The 27131-nt window shown below is 46.8% G+C and overlaps 1 protein-coding gene across 1 annotated transcript in view; it reads right to left on the bottom strand.

The window, feature by feature from the left end:
• The window catches only part of LOC115082438 (melanoma inhibitory activity protein 2-like), a 90029-nt gene that overhangs the window by 49471 nt on the left and 13427 nt on the right, over window positions 1-27131 (bottom strand). The window contains exons 2-3 of the mRNA XM_029586668.1: window positions 7407-7634; window positions 6930-7030 (exon numbers count right to left, since the gene is read on the bottom strand). Of these exons, the coding sequence (XP_029442528.1) occupies window positions 6930-7030; window positions 7407-7634 (329 nt within the window). The remainder of the gene's footprint in view (window positions 1-6929; window positions 7031-7406; window positions 7635-27131) is intronic.

The following is a 27131-nucleotide window of genomic DNA, read 5'->3' as shown; positions in this document are numbered from 1 at the left end:
GAGTTGTTCCATTCACCTTATCATTTTGGTTGCCCTTCTCTGTACCTTCTCCATCGCAACTATATCTTTTTTGAGATACGGCGACCAGATGCAGTGCCGAAAGAACCTTCTCCCTCCACCGGCAGAGGAGAGACAGACATCTGTGGCGGTGCTGGAGAGGTGGACTGTCAGTGGGGACCCCTGCTGGCAGAGAACAAGCACCTGCATCAGTGTTGCAGAGGACAGAGTGCCAGCAGGGCTCCCACCTAAGGAGGATGAAGAGACACCCGCAGTGGTGCTAGAAAGGCTGGCGTGATGGTGGGATCCCAACTGTTTGCCAGGAGAGAACGGAGAGGGACCCATGGCAGGCAAGGAGAAACTAGAATGCTGGCAGAGGGCACAGAGATCTGCAGCAGCCGAAGAGAGAACTGCCAGTTAACCCATTATGTCCCAGGTTCCTATTTAGAGCAAAGCTTCTTAAAAAATGTGGGACATAATAATGGGTTAAGGGGAGGGAAGAGGAGGAAAGCAATAGGAAACTATAAGGAAATGGAGGTGAGAGAAGAAAGGGAGAAAAGGAAAAGAGAGTGAAATAGACCAGATTGCCCCGTCCTTGGATAGGCTTAAGTACTAGTCCTTAAGAAAGCAAGTTCCTGCCCTAAAATTTGCAAGTCATATTATGCTATGCAATTTCTACCATGATAATTGTCACTTAGTAGAGTGCAAGTATCGTAGTTACAGAAATATATTAAATCTGTATTCTCACATGATTGTCATTAAGCAATTTCTGTACAATGATGCAACACTGCTCACCTAGTTATTTTCATGCTTGAACATATCCAAAGGCCTGATGGAAAGATGTTACAAAGAAAGTTCCAGCTGGACATATTTCAGAAAGTCCACATTCCAGGATGTCACTTTCAAAGTAAATACATTCTGCTGCTTTGAGATCCACCCATGTTAATGCTGTCATTGTCATTGCTTGAATACAAACCAGTTGCCTTACAGCTGAGATCTCCCACACTGTCCAATGTGTCAGAGAAGATAGGCCAGTAATAGGTTGACTAGACCCATAATGACTATCATAGTGTTCTTCACTTAGTCATATTGTATGCTTTGCGGTATATTTTAGTTTTAATACTGTTAGGCAGATATACTGTATGCTCCTAAGGTTTGGTAATAAAGCATCCACTTCTTAAAAGAAGGCTTTTAGGTTTTTTGGTTTCTGCTGGCTAGCATAACAAATTACTTTAAAAGGCTGATAAACCACTGAAGAAGCTCTAGCGATGGAGATTGAAGTGGTATCTGAAAGGAAATCCAATGCACACAGAAAATCCATAATACAACCAAAAACCGTTAAAAAAATGCTCAGTGTCCTGGGTGACTCAGCCATCAGAGGCACTAATTTGGGAATTCTTTTCAAGGGAAACATTTTAGTTAAAAGCCTTCCAGGATCATCACCTGGTAGAAATGCTATTCAGGTAGTCAATGCAATCAAAGAAGAAAGTAAGGACTCTGTAATTGATATTATCATCATCCATCTGGGAACCAAGGACCTTGCTAGAAATAACAGACTCTGGAGAAGCAGATTAGTCACATGGTGAAGACTATTGCCTTTTCAGACGTGTTACCTGTTCATGGAAAGGGGAAAGAGAGGCTAAGCCATATAGATAACGTCAATGCATGGCTCACAACTTGATGTAAGGAAGAAAGTTTTGGATATATTGGGGGCTGGGGCCATGTATGGAAAGTAATGGCTTACATCTATCTGTAAATACAAAAAATTGCAAAATCCACTAATGCCAGGAAACAACCAATATAGACAATTAATAAACAAACAATAAATAAACAATTCCTGAAGAGAATTAGGGTGGGAAGCTCACCGAGACCTCATATATTGTATACCCTGTGTCAGGGTTTAATGAGAGCTTATAATGATGCAAGCTTCTCGTAATATTATAATCATAGGTCTCAGTGGGCTGATTATTGTGGGACGCTGTGAGGAGATCTGTCCCGACGCACTTAAGGTCTCTAACTGTGCTGGAGAGTTGTACTTAACTTGCAACTTGCAGCTTTGATATCCGGCATGAAGTTGTAGAAAGCTGAAGATGAAGATGATAAAGTGGTCGAATCCGACTTTATTACCAACTTTATTATTATTCATGCCGGATATCAAAGCTGCAAGTTGCAAGTTAAGTACAACTCTCCAGCACAGTTAGAGACCTTAAGTGCGTCGGGACAGCTCTCCTCACAGCGTCCCACAATAATCAGCCCACTGAGACCTATGATTATAATATTACGAGAAGCTTGCATCATTATAAGCTCTCATTAAACCCTGACACAGGGTATACAATATATGAGGTCTCGGTGAGCTTCCCACCCTAATTCTCTTCAGGAATTGTTTATTAATTGTTTACATCTATCTGTGGCAGGAAAAAAGATCTTAAGTGTTAAATTCAAATCCTATGCCATAAGGCATTTAAACTAGAGGACGGAGGTGGCAGAAGGAAATTGGAATGTCACCCCCCCCCCCCAAATCTCAAAGAAATGGGTGATGACGATAACAAAAGTCAGCTGAAAGGCACAAAAGAAGTCCAAGAAGAGCAGTAACCTGAAGAGAGAAGCTGGAAAGCTATGAACACAAATGCTTGTAGTCTGGGCAATAAAATCCCAGACCTGCAGACTCTAATGATAGAAGTGGATCTGGACATCATTGCTGTTACGGAAACATAGTTTACAGAGTCACATGACTGGGATATAGCCATCCCTGGCTATAACGTATTAAGGACAGAGAGGACAGGAAAGGGGGAGGAGTAGCGCTTTATGTCAAAAGCAATATCCAAACAATTGAAATGCAAGGGACATGGGGAAGGGAAGAAGCATTATGGGCTAGACTAAAAAAAGATGATGATGCTTCCATTTACATCGTTGTGGTCTATAGGCCTCCATTTCAGACAGAAGAGCTGGACAGAGATCTGACTGAAGACACTGAAAAAATGGGAAAGAAGAGAGACGTGTTGCTCATTGGAGATTTTAATCTGCCAGATTAGACTGGAGTATCTCTTCTGCGGAATCTATGAAAAGTAGAGAGATAGTGGATGCCCTCCAAGGGGCTATGCTCACACAAATGGTAATAGATCCCACAAGGGTCAGTGTAATCCTGGACCTAGTACTCACAAATGGGGATAATGTCTATAATGTCCAGACAGGTGTCCACCTGAGTATAAGTGATCAGACGGTATGGTTTGATATTGCAAATAAGATTTTATTTATTTATTTATTTATTTAAACTCTTTTCTATACTGTCGTTAAGTTATATACCATCACAATGGTATATAACTTAACGACACAAAAAACAAATCGGAAACCGATCCAGTTGGCTGTATTAGAGTGAAAACAATAGGAATCGGATGATCACATGAAGCCCTTTATTATGTGCCCGACTCTGGCCGAGTTTCGCTCGTAGAGCTGCCTCAGGGGCAATTCAATTGGCAGGATTTAAACAATGCCTGCTGGGCAGCAGAATGATGTTCAGTACGTTCCGCAGGAATTAATTTAATACTGCATGTGATTCAGTGACAGTGTACATGTGACAGCAGCCCAGCAGGCATTGTTTAAATCCTGCCAATTGAATTGCCCCTGAGGCAGCTCTACGAGCGAAACTCGGCCAGAGTCGGGCACATAATAAAGGGCTTCATGTGATCATCCGATTCCTATTGTTTTCACTATAACTTAACGACATACAGGCACATAAATTAAAATTGTTAAATGTGTACGGTAGTACATTCTAAGAAGTGCCAATAGATACGGTTACATCATGTCATAAAAACTTTTATTTGTTGAATGAGGTAAATCTTGACCATATATACATGTAAGTTACTTATTTACAAGTATAATTCTCGTGCTCTGTTTAATTCTGTTAAGTTAGCCGTGAGATAAACTAGTAAGTTACTACATGTTGAGAACAATGCTGTGTGCTGGTACTGTGTGCTGCATACTTTCTATTCTAAACAAATACTTCAGTTCTGTGTTCACTAAAGAAGACCCTGGAGAAGGACCATTGCTGGTTGAAAAGACAGTAGCAGGGAATGAGCTAGACACAACTCCTTTTATAGAAGAGGATGTATGGGAAGAGCTAGGAAAGCTGAATGTGGTCAAGTCCATGGGGCTGGATGAGGTACATCCCAGGATACTACGAGAACTCAAGATATCCTGGCGGGTCCGCTAAATGACTTGTTCAATAGATCCCTGGAAACAAGAGTAGTGCCGCGAGATTGGAGAAAGGCGGTTATGGTCCCACTTCATAAGTGTGGTAGCAGAGAGGAGGCTGGAAACTACAGGCCGGTTAGCCTCATTTTGTTGGTGAGAAAATTAATGGAGACGCCGCTGAAAGAAAGGATACTGAACTATCTACAATTTGGTAAGTTGCAAGTCCCAAGGCAGCATGGATTCACCAGAGGAAGGACCTGTCAGACAAATCTGATTGATTTTTTTGATTGGGTGACTAGAGAATTGGCACAAGAAAGAGCACTTGATGACATCTATTTGGATTTCAGCAAAGCTTTTGATACTGTTCCACATAGGAGGCTTATGAACAAAATGAAAAGCTTCGGAGTGAGCGCCAAGGTGTGAAGATTACAAACTGGTTGACTGATAGGAGACAGAGAGTAATGGTAAATGGAACCTACTCTGAAGAGAGAGCTCTGTTAAGTGGAGTGCCACAAGGATCAGTATTGGGACCGGTTCTGTTCAAAATCTTTGTGAGCGATATTGCGGAAGGGATAGAAGGTAACCTTTGTCTATTTGCAGAAGATACCAAGATCTGTAACAGAGTGAACACGCCTGAAGGAGTAGAGAGAATGAAAAGTGATTTACGAAGGCTTGAAGAGTGGTTGAAGATTTAGCAGCTGGAATTCAATGCTAAGAGGTGCAGAGTCATGTACTAGGCTACATAGAAAAAGGAATAGCTAGTAAGAAAAAGGAGGTGATAATCTCCCTGTACAGGTCCTTGATGATGCTTCACCTGGAGTATTATGTACAGTTCTGGAGCCTTTATCTCAAAAGGAATGGAGACAGGATGGAGGCAGTCCAGAGAAGGGCTACCAAAATGTTGTGGGGTCAGTATCAGAAAACCTATGAGGAAAAACTGACGGATATGAATATGTATACCCTGGAAGAGAGGAGGTACAGGGGTGATATGATACAGACCTTCAGATTCCTAAAAGGTTTTTTAATTATGTGCAAATGTCAAACCTTTTACATTGAAAAGAAATCAGTAGAACTAGGTATCATGAAATGAAACTCCAAGGAGGATACCTCAGAACCAACAAAGAAAAATATTTCTTCATGGAGAGGTTAATGGATGCCTGGAATGCCCTTCCAGTGGAGGTGGTGAAAACCAAAACAGTGAAAGAATTCAAAAGGGCATGAGATAAATACTGTGGATCCCTAAAGGCTAAAGGATGGAAATGAAGAAAAGAGTGCATGGAGTAATTTGATGGTGCGACGGTTATTACTGTTAACCAATAAGCCTTGATACTGTTGATGCAACTCCATCATTGCTCTCTGCTTCAATGGCAGGGGGAAAAGGGGAATTGGATTCATTCAGCAACCGAGGACCCCAACTTTTACGGTCTGGGGAAACAAGTATAAGGTTTACTTGCTGATGCAGCGGTTACTACCCTTAACCAATAAGATTGATACTTTGATGCAACTCAAACATTGCTCTCTGCTTCAACAGCAAGGTATAACAGGGAATTGTATTCAACAACAATCAACGAGGGCTAGTGTGGGAAATTTATAAGCACGGGGGTAACAAGGAATTGGATTCAAACAGCAACCGAGGGCCCTGACTTTTATGGTCTGGGAAACAGATAAGCACTGGGTAACCTATACAGTACAGCAGATACTATCATAAGTTTGCTGGGCAGACTGGATGGACCATTTGGTCCTTTTCTGTTGTCATTTCTATGTTTCTCTGTTTCAATATGCTTACAAAACAATGACCACCAGATCATTTTATATCTCACCACTACCAATCAGGCCATGATATTTTTGCCATCCAGGATGCAATTTCCAAATCTGACTAAATGCAATAGTACTTGATTTAAATACTATCTCCCTTCACTACCAAGATTACATTTGCAGGGAATGTATTGGTGGGATATAAATGTAATAAATAAGGAGAGAAGTAGATGTTAGCGATAGGGATGTGCAGAGGAAAAAAATTGTGGGGAGGTCTCATTTAAAAAATGTTTATTCATATTTCAGGGGGGGGGTCATTTTTATTTGTTTTTGGTAAATAGTGTGCACTATTTGCAAAAAACAAACATTTTTGTTTTTCCTGACTCACATTTGGCTCATTTAAAACAAACCAACAACAGGTTCATTCATCCCGTTTTACCCATTCATTTCAAATGAATGCACATCCCTAGTTAGCATACAGGGTACCTCTTTTTTAATAAGATTCAAGCATGGGCTCTGAGCCATGAATTTCGTCTTTTGACAGAGATTAAGTATCTGTTCAATAAGGGGATGAATGCCCTGTCTCTTGACCTTACTTGGAAACAGAATGATATCAGAACCATTGCCACAGAAGAGGGTTTAAAACTTCCTGCTACTCACACAAAAAATGTTTTTGCTTAAAAAAGTTTGGTAACAGCTATGGATTCTGATTCTGTGGCCTTTCTGTATGGTGAAATTTTCAAAAGCTTGAGTTCTCTGAAGACGTAAGACCTACAGTATCGCTGATAGCTCTGTGCCATGGTGATGGTGCAATTATGTACCTAGAATTTACTATTAATCTATCAGATAATTTGATAATTTATTCCCAAGTAACAGCAGCACAAGAATTTAGAAGTTACTGTATTTTGAAACCTTGCTCCATTAAAACAAATAAACAGGAACTATTTATGACTTTTGCCATTGCAGATACTGAAACCATTACTTACCTTCTGCAAGAGGGTAGCCACTGCTGCTAAGACATGCTTTACAATACTGCAGATTTCAGTTGTATTCAAAGACTGAAGCATCCAAAATGTTGATTCATCTTCTGCTTGACATGAAAAAAAAGGCACATACTGTACTTATCAAATCATATTGGTTATTTAAACGTGTGGGATTTTTTTTTTTTTGCATTCTGCTTGTATTAGAAAACCCATTCTAAGCCTCTATTCAGCAAAATTCCTAAGCTCCATAAGAGTTTCAACATCTGAAGAGATTTGTCCTGCTGCATAGTGCAAAATGCATGTTTGGGTTGATTTGGGTAATATTCCATTCTGTTCTGTCCTGTGGAGATTTGCTCCTGTGTGTAATATTTTGGCCCCACCTCTGAAGGACATTGCTATGAAATCTAGCATGGCTTCCTCTCATTTTACAATGCTTGTATTATTGCATATCATATCTATGTCAGCAAACCTTACACTCACCATGGCAGGGAATGTTGCCTGAAGACTGCACAGGAGTCTCTGATACAAGTTTCTTTGTATCCTCTTGACTGACTGAAGTTGAAAGGTGTTCCTCCTCCTCCTCCTTAGCATGCAGTGCTGTAATTATTTGGGCTTCTGAGTCTTTTCTGAGCTCAGTTCCCAGTACGGTGTTTGTATAATGCGTCTTCTCAGGAATTGGGTTTGATGATTCCGCATCATCAGCTGTGTCTACAAACAAAAGTACAGTAGAAGCATATTTATTATTTATTGCATTGGTTATTATTTTGTCAAAATTTGAACATGAAAGTAAACTTGTTCTGGTTCCATAGACCTTTTTGTCCTTGGCCAGCATTAAGCATATATGATACCCCTAGAGGTGCTGTCGATGCACATCTAATTGCTTGGTGTTTTTCTACACCAACCACTTTTCCTTTTCATTCTGCTATTTTTTCTGGTATTGGGGTGCCTCTTCTTATGTTTTCAGGTTGTTCTGATGTGTCATTCTATTGGTTATTAATGTCCTGCCTAGTGGCAGATATACTTACAAAGGCTGACCTTACTCTTTCCTTACGCGTGACTTCCAAGAACAAGTATCATATGAAAGCGAGTAAGTTGGGTCTATTCTAGTTCAAGCAGTATCCTCAACATTCAAACGTTATGTTGCACCGGGCCGCCCCCGGAATCGCCACTCACCGGCTCGCGGACTGGCGCGGGTCCCGCGCTCCCCAGGGCCCCGGGGACGCCGGCGACCGCAGGCCCGGCGCTTCCCCAGCTCGCCCGGGTCTGCAGCTGCTTCTCCTGCCGCTTCCCTGCCTCGCCGGAGCAGCCGGCGCCTCGCGGCGCTAAGCCCCACCCCTTAGACGCGCGCGCGCGTCTCTCTCTGATATTTAAAGGGGCCAGCGCGGGAAACCTTGGGGACGCCCCTGGATGACGTCAGACGCCCCCAGGGCACTTAAGCCCTGCAGCCTGACCTGAACATCGCCTTGCAACGAGGTTCCCAGGTTCCTTCCTGTCTCCAGTTGCTGCGTTCCTGTTTGTTGTCTTCTTCTGGCTCCTGACCTCGGATCGGCTTACGTTTTCTCTTGGCTTCTGACCCCGGACTGGCTTTTGGTACTTCCTGGCTTCTGACCTCGGACCGGCTTGCATTGACCCTCTGGCTTCTGACCTCGGACCGGCTTACGTTGACCCTCTGGCTTCTGACCTCGGACTGGCTTTCGGAGATCCACTGATTCCTGACTCTGGACTGGCGAGCAACGACCCTTCGGCACTCGACCTTGGACTACAGCTGACCAGGCCCCCGCGGGCCCACCTAAGTCCCAGCGGCCGGGTCCCTACGGGCTCCTCCTGGGGGGACTCCGGCTTCCAGGGTGAATCCCCTAAGTCCCAGCGGCCGAACTCCTACGAGCTCCTCTCGGGGGAGGATCGGCTTCCAGGGCGAAGGTTCTCTCAACGCAGTGCCGGCACCATCTTCACCTCCTTCCTCGCCAGAGCTCTTGGTCGCATAGGGCTCCCAGAGTCCCACCTTCGGCCAGTTGCCCGTCTGTCCTCGCCGCCTCCCGGTCGGGGTCACTGCTGCACGCAACTACAGCAGTTCTTCCACCGGCTCCGATCGGCCCAAGGGTCCACGAATCCAACACGTTACCTCATGATTGGCATAAGCAGCAGTGAATCAACTACAGGACACTATTTACAACATGGTGCTGACAGAAGTACTTCAATCCAGCTAATGCAAAACACATGCTCCCCAAATGTGCAGGGTGCTAAAATACTGTAACTCTGATATTAAAGCTTATCTCCACGACTGATCAGGAGCTTGCCATGTTTACTTTCCCCACCACTCTTACCAGGGAACTACACACTTCTTCAACAGCTTCATAATACTTTTCACAATCTGCCCAAAAAGAGCCAAGAATGCAGAACCTGGAAACCAGCTCCAAATTATAGAGAAGAAAACTTTCAATTGAAAAAGTTTTAAAAGTGTATTTTTGCTTTTGAAGGTGTATACCTGCTGAATACCTCCAGGGAGCATTTCAGCTAAGTCAGCTTCTAACATTGAGTAGGTTGAAATACATCTGTAAGCAAAGTGTATTGGTTTAACAGGTCTCTGCACTCAAATATGCAGTTTGGATACTTAGTTCTTCTCTTTAGTGGTATTATGTCAATTTCCATGGAGCATTTTAAGCTTCCTTGTCATAAACTCTTCAGACAGCTGCAGAAATCAGAAAGAAAAAGAAAGCTACAATGTCCAGAAGAAAATATCTTCCTTCTTTCCCACACCCTCCACAAAAAATTGCAATGGTTCATTGAATTCCTTTCTTGTCCTATGTACATGTAGATAAGTCACACATATTGTACTGTACCTCGCAGTGGACTAAAAACTTTTATATCTTACAAGTACAAATGTAATATAAGAGTATCAACCTGTACTTCTGAATAAATGAGGTTTGAGCTTTAAGAACAGTCTCTTATCTTTAATCAGTCAGAATCAAATCTATGACAAAGTCTTCCAAATGTTCATAAAACATCCTGGGGAAAAAAAAAGAAGCAAACATTCCCTAGTGTACGAAGTACCAGACGAGTCTGAAAGATACTGTATTTATTTATTTATTTTAAATGACTTTTATCCTGCGCCCTACTGGAGTCAAAACGTGTGCCATATTTACACAGCTGCTCATGGAAGCCAACTAGAGCGTGGGTCATGCTTTCATAAGGATTTTATCTCACTGTGCATATATAAGGAAATTTATGGAAACTAAATCTGCCTAGCATATTATAAACATAGGCACAAAAGGGGAGAAAAACACTCCCCAGTGTATTTGGTCCACACAGCACACAAACTATCTGTGGATATGTGTTATGGTTTCACCTGTTGCACAGCCTCCCCTCCACCAGGGGTCCTCGGCAAGCTTCGTTTCCAGCTGCGCAAGTCACAACTATCCTGATCACCTAATGCCTCAGCTCCAGCCCTACTTAACCCAGCCTGTCCAATCCCTTGTTGCCTCTTCATTAAGTCCCCTTGGTTCTCTAACCTGGCCACCTCCTTCTCAATATTCTACTTTGTCTTGTGGCTTACCCAGGACTCCTGTTTTCCTTGGAGCCTATCCAGGCCTCCTACCTTGCCTTGCGGTGTACCCAGGCCTCCTGCCTTGTCTTGCGGCCTACCCAGGCCTCCTGCCTTGCCTTGTGGCCTCTCTTGTACTCTTCCCTTGCTCTGTGGCCCCTCTTGGCCTTTTGCCGTGCTCTGTACCCTCTCTTGGCCTTTTGCTTTGCCTTGCCTTGGGTCATTCCAGGATTTCTGGCCTTGCATGTGGTCCTTCCAGGCCTTCTGGCCTTGCTCTTCAGCCTCCCAGGCCTACCTGCCATGCTGAGTGCCCTTTTAGGCTTTTCTGCCTTACCTTACAGCCTCTGGGCTTGCTAGGTTCACCTAGCCAGCCATGTGCCCTTTTGGGCTTTCTTGTTTATTGTTACCTGTTCAATCTAAGTCCAGTCCTTGTCAAGTCCTTTCCTTGTCCAGTACTTGTTCTGTCTTGCACTGCCCAGTCCAATCCCTTGTCTGTTTCCCAGGCTTGCCCTTGTCCTTTTGCCCTTAGGCCTTGCCCTTATCCTCCAGCTCTGTATCCAGCTTCCAGTCTATACTTGCATTTATTTATTTATTTAAAAAGTTTTATGCAGCCTATACAATATGTGTAGGTCTAAGCAATTTACAAAGGATTACCGAGGCCTAAACGAAATTACTTTCAAGGATCGCTACCAACTGCCACTCATCTATGAGCTTTTCGACAGGCTTCAAGGAGCAAAGATCTTTTCGAAATTAGACTTCCGCAGAGCCTATAATCTGTTTCAGATCCGCGAGGGAGACGAGTGGAAGACCGCCTTTAACACATGTGATGGTTACTTTGAATACTGTGTGATGCCATTCGGGCTTTGCAACGCGCCTGCAGTATTTCAAAACCTGATGAACGAGGTTTTCAGAGATATGCTTTACCAGTGCTTAGTTGTATACCTCGACGATATTCTAGTCTTCTCGCAAGATATGATACATATGATATGATAGAGGTGTTTAAAAGCATGAGAGATCTATAATGGGTAGATGAGAATCGGTTATTTACTCTTTCAGATAGTAGAAAGACTAGGGGGCACTCCATGAAGTTAGCATGGGGCACATTTAAAACTATTCAGAGAAAGTTCTTTTTTACTCAACGCACAATTAAACTCTGAAATTTGTTGCCAGAGGATGTGGTTAGTGCAGTTAGTATAGCTGTGTTTAAAAAAGGATTGGATAAGTTCTTGGAGGAGAAGTCCATTACCTGCTATTAAGTTCACTTAGAGAATAGCCACTGCCATTAGCAATGGTAACATGGAATAGACTTAGTTTTTTGCTACTTGCCAGGTTCTTATGGCCTGGATTGGCCACTGTTGGAAACAGGATGCTGGGCTTGATGGACCCTTGGTCTGACCCAGTATGGCATTTTCTTATGTTCTTATGTTCTTAAGACTTTCAAAGCCATCACCAGGACTTCTCTCGTGTCCTCTAGTGGCTGCGAGATAATCAACTTTTCACCAAGCTTGAGAAGTGCTCCTTCGAACAAGAGACCATTCCTTTCCTCGGCTATGTGGTGTCCAGCCAGGGGTTTCGAATGGATCCTCAAAAATTGAAGAGCATCCGTAATTGGCCTCAACCTATGGGCCTCAAGGCTCTCCAGAGATTCCTTGGCTTCACCAATTACTATCGCTCTTTTATTCACCGTTATTCTACTCTGACCATACCACTCACGGCCTCGCAAGGGGGCCAACCCCTCTCAGTGATCACCCAAAGCTGTGACCGCCTTTCAGGATCTCAAGTCTGCCTTCCTTAAGAACCTTATCTCTGCCATCTGGACCCTACGTGCCCATTTGTGGTTGAGGTCGATGCTCCGACATTGGAGTAGGAGCCGTATTGAGTCAATACTCCACTACTCACACTCTACACCCCAGTTCTTTTTTTTCCTGAGGCTACATCAGGAGATAAAGAATTGTTGGCCATCAAGCTAGCCTTTGAGGAATGGCGACCCTACATCATGCTCAGCGTTTTCGCCAGGCCTACTGGTCCCTCTTCTTTACTTGATTCAATTTCATACTGCGTTACCGCCCAGCCAATAAGAATGGTCGCGACAACGCCCTCTCCAGGTCTTTCGTCACAGAGGATGTACCCGATACCCCTCGGCACATAATAGACCCTGCTAAGGTCATTCTGTCCACCACCTTTCCAGTACCACCGGGAAAGACGGTGGTTCCTCGCCCGCTACGACAGAAGGTTTTGCAATGGGCTCACGACTCTTTGATATCTGGACATCCGGGTCAGTCCAGGACTCTCTCCACTCTTCAGCAGTACTACTGGTGGCTTACAATTCGAAAGGATATCCAAGCTTACGTAGAGTCCTGTCCTACGTGCGCCGTCATAAGCCTCCGAGCGAGCCCTGGACCCATATCACAACGGACTTTACAGTGTATTTGCCCGTCTTCAATGGGAATTATACCATATAGGGCACTGTCAACTGCTTCTCTAAGATGGCACACTTTGTGGCTCTACCTGGCCTCCCAACAGCACCCCAGCTGGCCAAACTGTTCTTTTAGCATGTGTTCTGGCTCCACGGTCTTCCCAAGATTATTCTCTCTAACCGTGGGGTTCAATTCACTGCATGCTTCTGGAAATCTCTCTGCAAGACGTTTAATATTTCATTAGATTTCACCTTGGCTTACCACCCTCAAGCCAATGGCCAAACAGAGAGGACCAATAGAACTCTAAAGCAATTCTTGCGAGCCTACGTAAGTCTGCGGCAGGACAACTGGGTGGAGTTCGCATTAAATTCCCATCTGTCCACCTCTACCGGTTCTTCTCCTTTCCAGGTGGTCTATGGATGCCAATCTTTCCTACCACTCCTGCTCCCACTGTCCATGGCATCTCCAGCAGCGCAAGCAACTGCCCAAGAATTGCATCAATTGTGGCAAAATACCCAACTGCTCAAACAGGCTGCCCAGGCCTTTGATGTCTATCATCACGCAGCACCCCAGTTCCAACCTGGGGATAAGGTATGGCTCAGTACCAAATTTATTCAGTTCAAGCTGCCCTCAGCTCGCTTTGCTCCTAGATATATTGGTCCCTTTCCAGTGCTCCGCCGTCTCGGCCCCATTACCTACCGACTCCAGTTGACTTCCTCACTCAAGATTCACAATGCTTTTCACGTTTCTCAACTAAAACCTCTGATTCTCTCAGGACTTTCTAAGAAACCACTGGACCCCCTACCGCTGTCCTCATAAGCAGATGTCACCTATCAGGTCCAAGATGTCCTGGACATTAGGAAACATGGAAGAAAATGGGAATACCTCCTCTCACGGGAGGGCTTTGGACCTGAGGAGAACAGCTGGGAACCCATGGCCAATATCCTGGACAAGGATATAATTAGGCAGCTCCATGCCAAGCATCCTCACAAACCCAAGCCCCCTGGGAGGGGCCTTAAGAGGGGAGTACTGTCATGCCCGTCAGATGCAGATGGCTGCATCCACATTTACTTACATCCAGCACCGTTCTTCTGCCCTCCCCGGGTCTGCTCGCGGCGCAGGCTAGTCTCCACCACTGCATTCCCCATGGCTCCTCATGGTGGCCAAGATGCCACCACCATCCATGTCGACTTTGGGCCTTCCTAGGCGCGCGCGCACCACCAGGCCCTCCTTTGAAGTCTCTTTGGCGGGAACCTCAGGGGCGTCCTTGATTGATGATGTCATCGGATCAAGGTACTTAAGCTAAACCTTCGCCCCCAGCTAGCCGACTTGACAACAAGTTCAGTATGTCTCTACAAGCTCCTGCCTCCGTGTTCCTGTGGCTACGCTATCGGACTCCTTGGACTTTGGACTCTGTCTGGTACCCACTTCTCGGGGGCCAGTGTGCGCACTCTAGAGGGACTTGGTCTCCTGGCCTCCCCCGCTCCTTGGGCTGGCCCTGTGCCTCCTGACATCCTACCCTGCAAGGCTCCCTGATCCTCGGGGCTGCACCCTGGAACACCTTTACCACACGGGAGTTCTACCTCAGTGCTTCCCCGCTCCTCAGGGCTTCCTCGCTTCTCAGGGCTTCCCCACTCCTCAGGGCTTCCCCACTTCTCGGGGCAGTGCTCCCATGCCATACTGAGACTGTCCACACTTACCCGCTCCTCAGGGTCGCGCTTTCGTGCTATACAGAGACTACCAGCACTTCCCCGTTCCTTGGGGCAGTGCTTCCATGCTATACAGAGACTGTCAGTACTTCCCGCTCCTCGGGGTTGAGCCTACATCATCATTGTAGACCTGACTTGGGATTCCCTGCTCCTCAGGTTGGCCTTCGTCATTGTGTCAGCACTTCCTTCGCTGCACAGCTCCGCCCCTCAGAGTTACCTCTCCGGAATACCTCCTGCACGGCCAATCTCGTGCCTCCTGCTCTGTGGCCTGCCTAACACCTTTCCCCTCAGGGGTCTCTGCTCAGGTATTATCTCCAGCCTGTCTACCTACTGTGGGAATCCCTCCTGGCTCCTCGGGACCTCTCCACAATCTCACCCAGAGCTCTCTGCTGTGCCTGACCTCGCCTCCCGATGGTGTGGACTTGTGGGGCTCCTCCCCACAGGTGGTAAGAACTCTCATCTCAGGCCAAGGGTCCACATACCCACAAACCACAGCAGCGAGGATCAAATCCAAGGAATCCGTCCAAAGCGTGGTCAGGAAACAGGAAGCTGGAACTGGAGCACAAGGACTGGAACAGGAATCCAAGGAATCCATCCAAAAGGTAGTCAGGAAACAGGAAGCTGGAACTGGAGCACAAGGACTGGAACAGTAACACGGAGGCTGGAACTTGGTCAGGAACAGGAACACGGATGAGCAGCAACTAAGCACACAACAGGAAGCATGGAGTCCTGTTGCCAAGGCAAGCTCTGACTGTCAGAGCTTGCCTTAAATAGTCCCAGACCGATGACACCATCGGGAAGGACTGGCAGCCCTAGCCTGCCCTGGGCCCTTTAAATGAACTAGAGGAGCGAGTGCATGTGCCTAGGGGGACCGGATGCAAGGGGCAGATGACAGCAGTGTCTCCGCCGCGTTCCAAGGCCTACCAGTGGCAAGGCAGGGGCGCGAAGAGGAGAGTAGCGCTGGGGGAACCCCCTCCGCATCACCAGGGAACTAGGGCCCGCCCCCAGCAAGGTGGTGCGACGCCGGGTGAGGAAGGCCGGTCGCGGGCTCTGCGGCCGGCCGACGTAACAGTACCCCCTCCTCTAATCCCCTTTTATGAGGGTCTGAGTGGCTGGGGCACTGAATGTCCCATAGCTCATGCGGATCCGTGGACTGAAGTCCCACTGAACACAGAGGGATAAACATTTCAGAGTTGCCTTGAACAACGACCGGGGCCCCAGACGGGGTGGAGAGAGCCGAAGAGGGGAGCCTTTTTCCCTTCTCTTGTTGCAGAAGGGCATGCAGACTCTGGATCTCCCCTTCCTTGTAGGTCAAAAGGGATACGAATCCCTTTATGGCTCCATTGTGTTCCTTTACGAAAACTTCGTGTTCAGCCATTCTTTGCATCAGCTGTTCATTCAGCTGTGTGAAGACAGCCCTCAAGATGTTCTTCAGGAGGAAGCAAGGGTTAGTCTGAGTCTCCTGAGACCTTTTGCTTTGGTGGAGAAGGTTAGGGAAAGCAGTAGCCACGATCAACGAATGGGGAGAATCTACCGGTTCTAAACAGTTCTACACCGGTTCTAAACAGTCCTTGTGCTCCAGTTTCAACTTCCTGTTTCCTGACTACCTTTTGGATGGATTCCTTGGATTCCTGTTCCAGTCCTTGTGCTCCAGTTCCAGCTTCCTGTTTCCTGACCACGCTTTGGACGGATTCCTTGGATTTGATCCTTGCTGTTGTGGTTTGTGGGTATGTGGACCCTTGGCCTGAGATGAGAGTTGTTACCACCTGTGGGGAGGAGCCCCACAAGTCCACACCGTCGGGAGGCGAGGTCAGGCACAGCAGGGAGCTCTGAGTGAGATTGTGGAGAGGTCCTGAGGAGCCAGGAGGGATTCCCACAGTGGGCCCCAGGAGGGATTCCGAGCACTGTGGACCCCACTGGATGAGATCGGCCATGGCCCAGTCAAACCTCGGTTGGTGCTTTTGTAACCATAGCAGGCCCAGATTAATTGGGTTCACAGCTTTAGGAAGGACATAGAAGGAGATGAGTTCTGTGTGATCCGGCCCAATTCTCAGCGTAAGAGGACACGTGGTCCGGGTCACCAAACCGGGGAGGAAGTCTCCATGAATTGAGGAAAGAGCCAACGGTGGTGTCAAGGGAAGTGTGGAGATTTGGTACTGGTCTACGAGTTCCTGCTGAATAAAGTTTCCTCTGGTGCCGGAGTCCATTAAGACCTGAGTGGCAAAACAAATAAGAGGTTGTTCCAAGGAGGCTGGCAATAGAAATAAGGGTGATACCATAGCAAGACCAAGGGTTACTGATTCTGATGTCTCCTGCGTAACGAGGCGGTGCCAGTAAGGGAAGGACTGCCCGACCAGAATCAGAGACTGGCATGGAAGCCGCTGGGGGTGGCAATGGGATGCTAGGTTGGGTCAGAGAGTCTTGGCGAGTGGCAAGGCAATTCACGTCAGCTACCACCAGTTCTAAGGCCGACTGGAGTTTTTGCAACTTCAGGTCAAGCCCAGGGACGGCCTTCAGCACAGCCAAATCCGCCAGGTGTGAATCTAATCAGGCATTGAGGCATTCTATGGAAGCGGCCAACGCCTCAAGAAACCGCTGCTGTTCCTAGATCTTCAAGGCCAGGCCTGGAATGGCCTGGAGAGTAGAAGGCTCCGCCGAGTCCATGGCCTTGGCAATCTTTGTGGAGGTGGACCCTTGGCCCGAAGTAGTGTTGGCGTCACCCATGGGGGAAACCCCCACAGGTCCCCACCATCAGGAGGTGGGGCCGAACAGGAAGCAGAGGCCAACTGGAGCTTCACCAATACCAGCCCTCATTCCCCACAGGTTGAGCCCTTGGGTACCGGGGCCGGCTGGTCTTAGGCGGGCCTCCACGTGGTTGATCCTGGAGAGAATGTCCAATGATAATCAGCTAGAGACAAGGTCAGGTTCAAACTGAAGTCAAGGCAGGCACCTGGAATCAAAGTCAGGAACATGCAAGGGTCAAATCCAAGGAATCCATCCAGAGCGTGGTCAGGAACAAGCGAGGGTCAAATCCAAGGAATCCATCCAAAGCATGGTCAGGAACAAGCGAGAGTCAAATCCAAGGAATCCGTCCAAAGCGTGGTCAGTAACAAGTGAGGGTTAAATCCAAGGAATCCGTCCAAAGGGTAGTCAGGAAACAGGAAGCTGGAACTGGAGCACAAGGACTGGAACAGAAACACAGAGGCTGAAACATGGTCAGGAACAGGAACACGGACGAGCAGCAACTAAGCACACGACAGGAAGCATGGAGAACTGTTGCCAAGGCAAGCTCTGACTGTCAGAGCTTGCCTTAAATAGTCCCAGACCGATGACATCATCGGGAAGGGCCAGCAGCCCTAGCCTGCCGCGGGCCCTTTAAATGAACTACAGGAGCACGTGCCTAGGGGGACCGGATGCAAGGTGCAGACGACGGCGGCATCTCCACCACATTCCAAGCCCCACCGGTGGCAAGCAGAGCCACGAAGAGGAGAGTAGCGCCGGGGAAACAAACCTCCGCATCGCTGGGGAGCAGGGTCCGCCCCCAGCAAGGCAGCGCAACGCTGGGTGAGGAAGACCAGTCGCGGGCTCCGCAGCCGGTCGACATAACACCTACAAGTATGTAGGGAAGCCTTGACAATAACGAGTAAACCTCATCCACACTAGTTAGGTCATGGTTCTGAAAAAGGGATGTAGCCATCTGGACAGATGGTATTTAAGATTAGTATCATAGTCGTAGAGCCAAGTCTCAGAAATCAAGACAGTGTCAGAAGAATGAATAGATATTAGATTGTGAATGATGGGAACTTTTTTCTGATAGATTGGGCATTAAAGATCATTAATAAGATAGAGGTAAACATTAGAGTAGCAGCTGTAATAGAGGGCAAGATGGTAATTAGAGAAGATTTTTGGGTGGGAGGAGGCTTTCAATGGTAGAAATTGAGATTATCATATTTACTATGGCTAGTTACAGTATGGATTTCCATGATAGCAAAATATGTAGTATATCACAATAAATTAAATTGAGAAGGTGAAAATGAACTGAATACAACCTGTATGAATTTGTGGTTATTTCCATACACATCGGACGTTTACGGAAAAAGGGTGCAGAAGGGTGCACAAAGGGGCATGCCTCTTTATCGCGCACCTTCGGTGCACGGTGCATCCAGCGGCAGACTGAGCTCCTTAGGCTGGTGCCTGAGTGATGTCATGGTAGGTGAGGCGGGACAAGCCTGCACAGTACAGGGGAGCTGCGGGATGGATGTTGCAGCAAAGTTCCGGCAGCAGTAGGCAAACAGGGTTCCCAAGATGGAAATGAGGAACTGTCAGAGGCAGGAGATGAAAGTGTCACTCCAGCAGCACGCTGAGTCCCTTATGATAGCGCCTGAGTGATGTCACAGTGGGCAGGACAGGACAAGCCCGTGAGGCAAAGGGGAGCTGCAGGATGGAGGTCACAGCACAGTTCTGGCAGCAGTAGACAAACAGGGCTCCCAAGATGGAAATGAGGAACTGACAGAAGCAAGAATTGAGCTCCCAGTCAACCTGGATCCAGTTCTCAGCCAGTACCTGCCCTTAGATTCCAGCCCCTGCCTGACCCTAGCTCCCAGCCTGTACACAGCTTCCACTCTGCACCAGCACCATGATGTTTTCAAGAAGGCAAGTCCTACCTGCCCCAAGAAACCAAGGGCTCAACTTGCGGGGGAGGGGGCTGGTTAGGCAGAAGACCAGCTCCAGACTGGCCCTGTGGTCCTATCCTGCTTCTGACTCCAGCTTGCTGCCCCATAACAATAAATGGAGGTCTAAGGAGCTTGTGCAGCTAAGTAAATAGAACATTTTACAGTAGAAGACTTATCTAATCAGATCTATTTATTTATTTAACTGTTTTATATACCGTCATTCCATGTGAGAATCACTAATTCATAATCCAAAAATAAAAAAAAATAAAAAATCTGCTCGCGGCCCGCGGGTTGGAAAACGGATGCTCAATTTTGCCAGCGTCCATGTTCCGAACCCGTAGCTGTCAGGGGGTTTGACAACCGACGCCGGTAAAATTAAGTGTCGGCTGTCAGACCCGCCGACAGCCGCTGCTTCCGCCAATAAGGAGGCGCTAGGGACGCGCCTCCTTATTAGCATGGGCCCTAATTTAAATACTGAATCGCGCGCCCAGGAGAGGTGCCTGGGTGCGCGTTGGGAGAGCGGGCGCTCGCCTCGGAGCGCCAGCTCTCCTGCGCAGTTTACTGTATGGGCCTGATAGTTACTACATATACATGATCAGTTATTTCACTGACTAGGCCACACTGGGCCTGTCAGCCCCACCAAATAATAATATAAACAGCAGCAGATTCAAACTCCTACTGTAGAGTTATTAACTTTCAGCCCGGTTCTCAGGACTCAACCAACCTCCTTTTTCTCACATGCCTTTTTCTATCTGATTCTTCTGGGTAGGAACAGTGACTCAGCAGGTTTCTGAATCTATAGTGAACTCCCTAGAATCTGGCTAATACAGGCCCAAGGACCAGATCTTCCAGTTGAGAATATACACTCCATCACAAGTGGGGCAAATTAGCTAAGTATTTCTCCCATAGAACAAAATGTGAAATCCCTTAGTACATATGATCAAATTGCTGAGCCACTTGGATTTTGCTCAGCTTTTATTCACATTTGGAAACATGGTGCAATTGTACAGTTCCATAGATCATTCATGCAAATGACTGCTGTTGCGTCGGAGGTGGACCCTTGGGCTGAAGTGGGGTTGATGCAACCCATAGGCAGGGACCTACGGGTCCCCACCGTCAGCAGATGAGGTGGGCTGAAGCTAAAGGCCACTGGAGCTTCACCTATACCAGCCCTCATTCCCCTCGGATTGAGCCTTTGGGTGCCAGGGCCGGCAGGGCTTAGGTGGGCCTCAGAGTTAGCTAGAGATGGAAGGCGGTTCAGCCCAGAGATAGCAGCCGGTAGATGGCGTAGTCCTATCCTGGACAGGATTCGGAACTGGAACTCGGGCGCCAGAGGAACAATAGGTAGCTGGAGGCGCTCGAGCAAAGAAAGGCCTAAGCCTTGTAAGTCCACGTCGAGAGAATAGGCAAGGAGAGGCGTCACTAACAAGCAAGGATCAGAGCGGTGGCAAGTAGAAGTTGTGGCAAGCGATGTAGACTCTGGACACAGAAGAGTCTATAGCGTAGTTGTTCAAAGCAAGGTCAGGATGCGGGAGAAGGCAAGTGTAGTCAATCAAAGCAATGGTCAGAATACGGAGAAGGCAGGCGTGGTCAGGCATAGCGGAGGTCCAGGGCTGGAGAAGAGGCTGAAGAGTAGTCAGCATAGCGGAGGTCCGGGGCTGGAGAGAAGCTGAAGAGTAGTCAGGCGTAGCGGAGGTCCGGGGCTGGAGAGAAGCTGAAGAGTAGTCAGGCATAGTGGAGGTCCGGGGCTGGGAGAGAAGCTGAAGAGTAGTCAGGTGTAGCAGTGGTCAAATCCAAGAGTCAGTCCACCATAAGACGAACAGGAACAAAGAGAATAGGAACTGGGACCCACAGAAGACAGGAACACCACAAAGACACAATTCTGGAATCAGCAACGAGTACTCGGAATACGAGGAGACCTGTTGCAAAGGCAATGCTATGGAGCGAGGCTTGAGCTTCTATACGCTGAAGAGTCTGACGTCAGCATCTGGGTCCGCGGCCAGCTTCCCACCACGGGCCCTTTAAAAGAACTAGAGATGCGCGTGCGCGCCTAGGAAGGGGCGCGGCATGATGGTGGCGTCTCTCCGCGGGGCCACGCAAAGAGGCCCGACGAGTTAGGGACGTCTTGGCTGGAACACTGGGTGGTGAGGCAGGACCAGAGCACTGGAGGGAACCCGAGGTCGGAGCTGGCGGCCCACCGCAGCCAGAGAAGATGAACCAGGCCATGTAGCCCGTCTGAGAACGTGAGAGTCCTGCACCGCGGGGCTGCCGTGGGCGGCACGCGTAACAATTGCTTTGACTGCTCTAATGGTTTGATTATATTGTTTTTTTACATGTGGCCACCATTTGGGTTTACCTTGCTTTGTGCATAGGTTCTGATGATAAGTAAAATAAATTCAGTAATGTTTCATTCTTTCTTTGTTTCTATCCTGGAAACATTTCAGAAGAAGGGAGAACGGGTTCAGCGACAGGTACATTAGCAATTTTTTTAAACATTGTTTCAGATAAAAAATTATAACAGCCAGATTTTCATATATTATAGTTAACAGTATAGGCAGACTTTACCTATCATGCTAATATCTATCTGGAAAGATAGAAAATTCGGAACTAAACAGGAGGAAATATATGTTTTTGGCATTTTTTTAATAAAAATATTCAGAGTTCCATATTCAGATGCTGGCCATCTTGTAAGGTTAGCCAAATAAAGTTACCCGGCTAACTTTACTGGGATATTCAGCAATCCTAAAGTTAGCCAGCAATGTTGGCTGGGTAACACTGAAAATTGGCAATTATCCGCCTAGTTTAGCTAGATAGCTAGCTCCACCCCAGAACAGTCCTACTCCACCCTCAAACTAGCCTGATAACCTTTTAGCGGGATAAACAGTTATCTGGCTACCTCAAGGCTGGTCAGTATGGCCAGATTGTCAAATCCTGCCATTTGCCCTGCTAAGTCTGAACTTACCCCAGGCCAAATGGCACTGAATACGGGCCTCATTAATTGTATTTCATACTCTCATTTTTAAACATTTTTACCAATATTCCACAATTACAAATAAGGAGCCTGATGTTTAAAAAAACATAGTCGGGATAAATTGGATTTATCCAGCTAAGTGGCACCGCTGAATATTTATTTATACTTTTCTATACCGATATTAGTGGGGACATCATATCAGTTTACATCGAACAACAAAGCATAAAGAATGGAATTACATAAAAGAGGGAGGTGTGGATGGAGAGATAGGAACTGTAAGAACGTAGGTTGAAAGTACATAGGAATCAGGCTACTCTGAAACATATGAGAGCCAATGAACTTTGGGATTATATTTGTATAACCAGATAAAAACAACACAAAATAACTATGTATAAGGGTTTGGAATAGATTTGCATAGGAGGTTCAGGAGTGTTTGCATGGTTCCAGTGTGTTTGCTTGGTGGTGGGAAGGGTGTTATTGTTGATAGGCTTGTTTGAAAAGCCAGGTTTTCAAGTTGGCTCTGAATTTAGAGGTACAAGTCTCGAGTCTAAGATAGGGGGCAAGGAATTCCAGAGCGTGGGTCCAGCAATAGATAGGGCTCTTTCCCTTGTGGTAGTAAGGTGTGCTTTTTTTTAGTGGGGGTATGTGGAGTGTTCCATTATTGGAGGCTCTGGTGATTTGTTGGAACGTACAGGGCAGAAGAATGGCTCAGAGAGCCAATTTGAATTGTGTGTGTGTGTGTATAGCTTTGTGGGTCAATGTTAGAGTTTTATAAATGATGTGAGAGGGATTGGGAGCCAGTGCAAGTTCATGAGAGAAGGGGAGTGATATGGTTGTATTTGCGGGCATTAGAGATTTTTTTTATTTTTATTTATTTAAGTTTTTCTATACCGGCATTCGCGATAAAATCGCATCATGTCGGTTTACAATTAACAAGTAGATAGGGAACAAAAGGCAATAAATAACATTGATCTAAGTAATAATAATAATAAAATAATAGTAATAGTAGTAAAAAACGTTAAACAAGAGAAGGCTAAGGAATGCAGTTACAATAAAACAAGGGAGTAATATAACTTGGATCAGAGAAAAAGAAGCAGGGGTTTAAATATATATAACATATATGCCAGTCCATGTGCTTATAGCGTTGAAGATAGTTCTTGCTACTGCATTCTGCAGCATTTGGAGGGGTTTTATTGTAGAGTAGGGGAGGCCAAGGAAGAGGGAGTTGCAGTAGTCCATTTTTGTTGAGAGAGTAGCTTGTATGACAGTCCAAAAATCACTGGCATGAAGAAGGGGTCAGGTTAGTCAGCACCATTTAGCCGGATAAATGTCTATTCAGCTAAGTTTATAGCCGTATAACTCAGAGGCGGGAATGGTGTATCACGGGAGTAATTGAGTTAGATGGATAAGTTATCGACTAAGGGCCTTATTTTCCAGACGGATTGCACGCGATAAGGGACGTTTCGCACACGACAAGTCCCTTATCGCATGCGATACCAAGATGGGGGCGGAGTCGGCCCCGGAAAAGGAGGAGTCGGGGCGTCATCAGGGCCGACTCCACGAAGACGCCGCGGACTACAAATAGGTAAGGCCCTTTTCGCGTCCTGGTTCGCACCCAATAGCTACACCTTCTATGGTGGCGCTATTGGTGCGAAACCGGACAGCGATTGCACCGCCCAGTCCGGCAGTGGTGCGATCGCTGCCGGATAGCACAGGACCACCCCCCGGGTCGACCCCCACCCCTCATTACCTAAAGTATCGCAGGTCTGCAATACTTTAGAAAATGAGGCCCTAAGTCTGATATCCCGATAACTATCCAGCTAACTCTGATGGGTTACAGAGCTGCAAGGAGAAGTTCAGACAATTTTGGAGCAATCTTTACAGACTTAAAATAATTAAATTCGAGAGAGTACAAATATTTGCTAGAACCTCATCCAACTGCACTGTATTTTTATACTGTTCCCAAGCGTTCTTAAATCATTAAACAACCCTCCTGGAAGGCCGATTATGTTATGATTCCTGCCCGCGGAGCTACTCTCCGCGAGCAGGCCTCGCCACATACCTGATCTCTCCGACGCAGCAGGATGCCGCCGATTCTGTTTGCCACGGCCCGGAGGCCGTGGTTCGTCTTCCCTTTGTGGCGGGACGCCGCCGACGCCATCTTCTGGCGGCCTGCTCCGCTGCAGAGGGTGCCACCCTTGCGGCAGGGAGCCGCCGCCCTGGACCATCTTTGAGCGGCAGGGATGGTCCGCTGCCAACTCTGACATCTTCATAGGGCCTGGAGGTCGCCCTGAGCCTTCAGCCCTATAAAAGGGATTCTTCATCAGTCTCTAGGGCCTTTGGATTGAGTTGCCTGTGCTCCTTCGTCAATCCAGTCCTCCATGATCTCCTTGTGTTGATGGCTTCGTGTTCAGTGTTTTAGTTGCCCTGTTTCCAGTCCTGGTGTTGCTCGGATCCTGATTGTCCTTGTCTTCAGCTGTTTCCTGCTCCAGATTGTTCATCATCCAGGTCTTCGGCTGTCTTCAGGTTCCTGACGTCTTTAGATGTCTTCAAGTTCCCGGTACCTGATGTTCCATGTCTCTGTGTTCCAGAGGTCCCTCGTCCAGGCTTCCTCGTTGTCTCAGCCTTCCTGGTGTTCTGGACTTTCCTGATGTTTGCTTCTGTGCTCTGGAGCCTTCTGTTCTGCCAGCTGTGGATCTCCAGGTGACACTGTTCTGTCTTAGGAGATGCCGGCAGTGGACTGGTGTCCTGTGCTCCTGAGCCGTCCTGTCCTGCCAGCCTTGTGGAGCTCGGGATGACATCGGCTTCGTCGTCAGAGTCTCACCTTGGCTGGATTCCTTTCCTGTGCTCGCCCTGCTCTCTGTGGTCCGTGACCAGCCTCCTCGGGCTGTGTAGGGCGCGCAGTGGGACAGGGTGTTCCGCGACCAGCCCATTGGGTCCGCCCATGTAGGTGTGCTGTGTAGGGCGCCCTGAGAGACAGTGCCAATGTCTACCTTCCCAGCTTCTCGTCTTGTCAGGACTTCATCAAGTTCCTCGTCTTGTCTCTGATGCCGTCGCATCAGCCTTGGTGTCATGTCTTCGCTTCAGGCTTGGTATCATGTCTTCGCATCAGCCCCTCGTCAGTGATGTCTTCGCATCAGCCTTGGTGTCATGTCTTCACATCAGCCCCTCGTCAGTGATGTCTTCACATCAGCCCCTCATCAGTGATGTCTTCGCATCAGCCCCTCGTCTGTGATGCCATCGCATCAGCCCTCATCTGTGATGCCATCACATCAGTCATAGTCCCAAGTCTTCTGTGTTTCAAGGACTCCATCTGCCCTCGACCTCGTTCCGGCCTGCCGCCCATTGCCGTACCCAGCGGCAGGTCCGAAAGGGCTTGGAACGGTCGGAGGACTGTTCATCAATCAACATTGCGTTGTTGGTTGTCTGGGGTGTGCAGGTCCGGTTGAGGGTCAGATCTTGTATCCTAGTCCTTGCGTCTGCCATGTCTTGCCATGTACCCATGCTCGCACTGGTTCACCTCCCACGGTTTGGCTTGGGGCTCCTCCCTGGGTCATGCCATGGCCCAAGGGTTCACAATCCTGTTTTAGAGACGACCGCGCCTCCGTGCCTCGGAGCGTGACGGCCGACGGAGGTCGCACTCGTAACAGATTATGTCTGGTATCAGCTCTATATTTTAACTGTTAGCAAAATTCATTGACGGTTGCTACAACTATTAGTGACATAGACCAGATCATATGTGCGCAATTCTATACATTTTATTAATGATCTTCAGGCACTACCTATGGCAGAGCCAACATGGATCTTAGTAACTGTGGATATTACATCATTGTATACATTCATTCCACAACAGAATTATACATTTAAATCAGAGTTTTATCAGCAATTAAAATTATCCCAATGGGATCCCATTTAGCACCATCTGTAGCATGTCTATATGTATCATCGTTTGAAAATGAATATATTATCCAGCAAGCTTTTTGATTTTGTGACATTTTGGAAGCATTACATTGACAATCTTTTTAGGTTCTGGTCGGGTGGACAGACTAAACTAATGGAATTTAAGAAGTAGATTAATACTGTCAATGTCAATTTAGAATTTATAATTCAGTATCATCAGACTCAATTGCCATTTTTTAATATTATGGTATACAAGGAAGATAGCTTTATATATATTATATATATATACATGTGAACCGATGTGATGTACCCCAACGAATGTCGGTATATAAAAGCAAATAAATAATAATAAATAAATAGTGTGTGTGTGTGTGTGTGTGTGTGTGTGTGTGTATATCTAATATATATATAGATATACACACACACATCAATCTATAGGAAACCTATGGATAAGAATGTGCTTCTACATTTTTGCAGTTTTCATCCACGCAGATTAAAAAAGAACATCCCGTATGGGTAACTTTATGTTACTGCCGGTTATGTACATCTACTGATGAATATAAGATCAGAGCAGTAGAATTAGTAGAGAAATTTATTTAACGTGGGTATTCCAAGAAATGTGCTAAACAAGCTTATAGGAGAAGACTGTATGCCAATAGGCAGAATCTGTTATTGCCTACTGAGGGTCCCATATGCTGCATACCTATTCTACTAAAATGTTGCACATCAAACATTATTTTGAAGCATTGGTCTGTTATGTCATCTATTTCATGCTTCAGTAAGAACTCTATTTTGCAGGAAAGAAGGGGAGGAATTTGAGGAATCTTTTGACTGATACTCAAATTCAACCAATAGGTAGTTCTGAAGAGAAGGTTCAATTTACTTGTTCTGTGTTAGGCCTACCGGCCTCCGGACATTTTCTCGCTCCTCTGCTGCCGCTCCTGCTTCTTCGGCAGCAGCACGGGCAAGCCCCCGGCAAGGCTGATGCTCTCCC

Source organism: Rhinatrema bivittatum, unplaced genomic scaffold (assembly GCF_901001135.1).
Source record: "Rhinatrema bivittatum unplaced genomic scaffold, aRhiBiv1.1, whole genome shotgun sequence".
Classification (NCBI taxonomy): Eukaryota; Metazoa; Chordata; class Amphibia; order Gymnophiona; family Rhinatrematidae; genus Rhinatrema; species Rhinatrema bivittatum.
The sequence above is the reverse complement of the archived record's forward strand: the minus strand, read 5'-3'. Positions and strand labels throughout refer to the sequence as shown.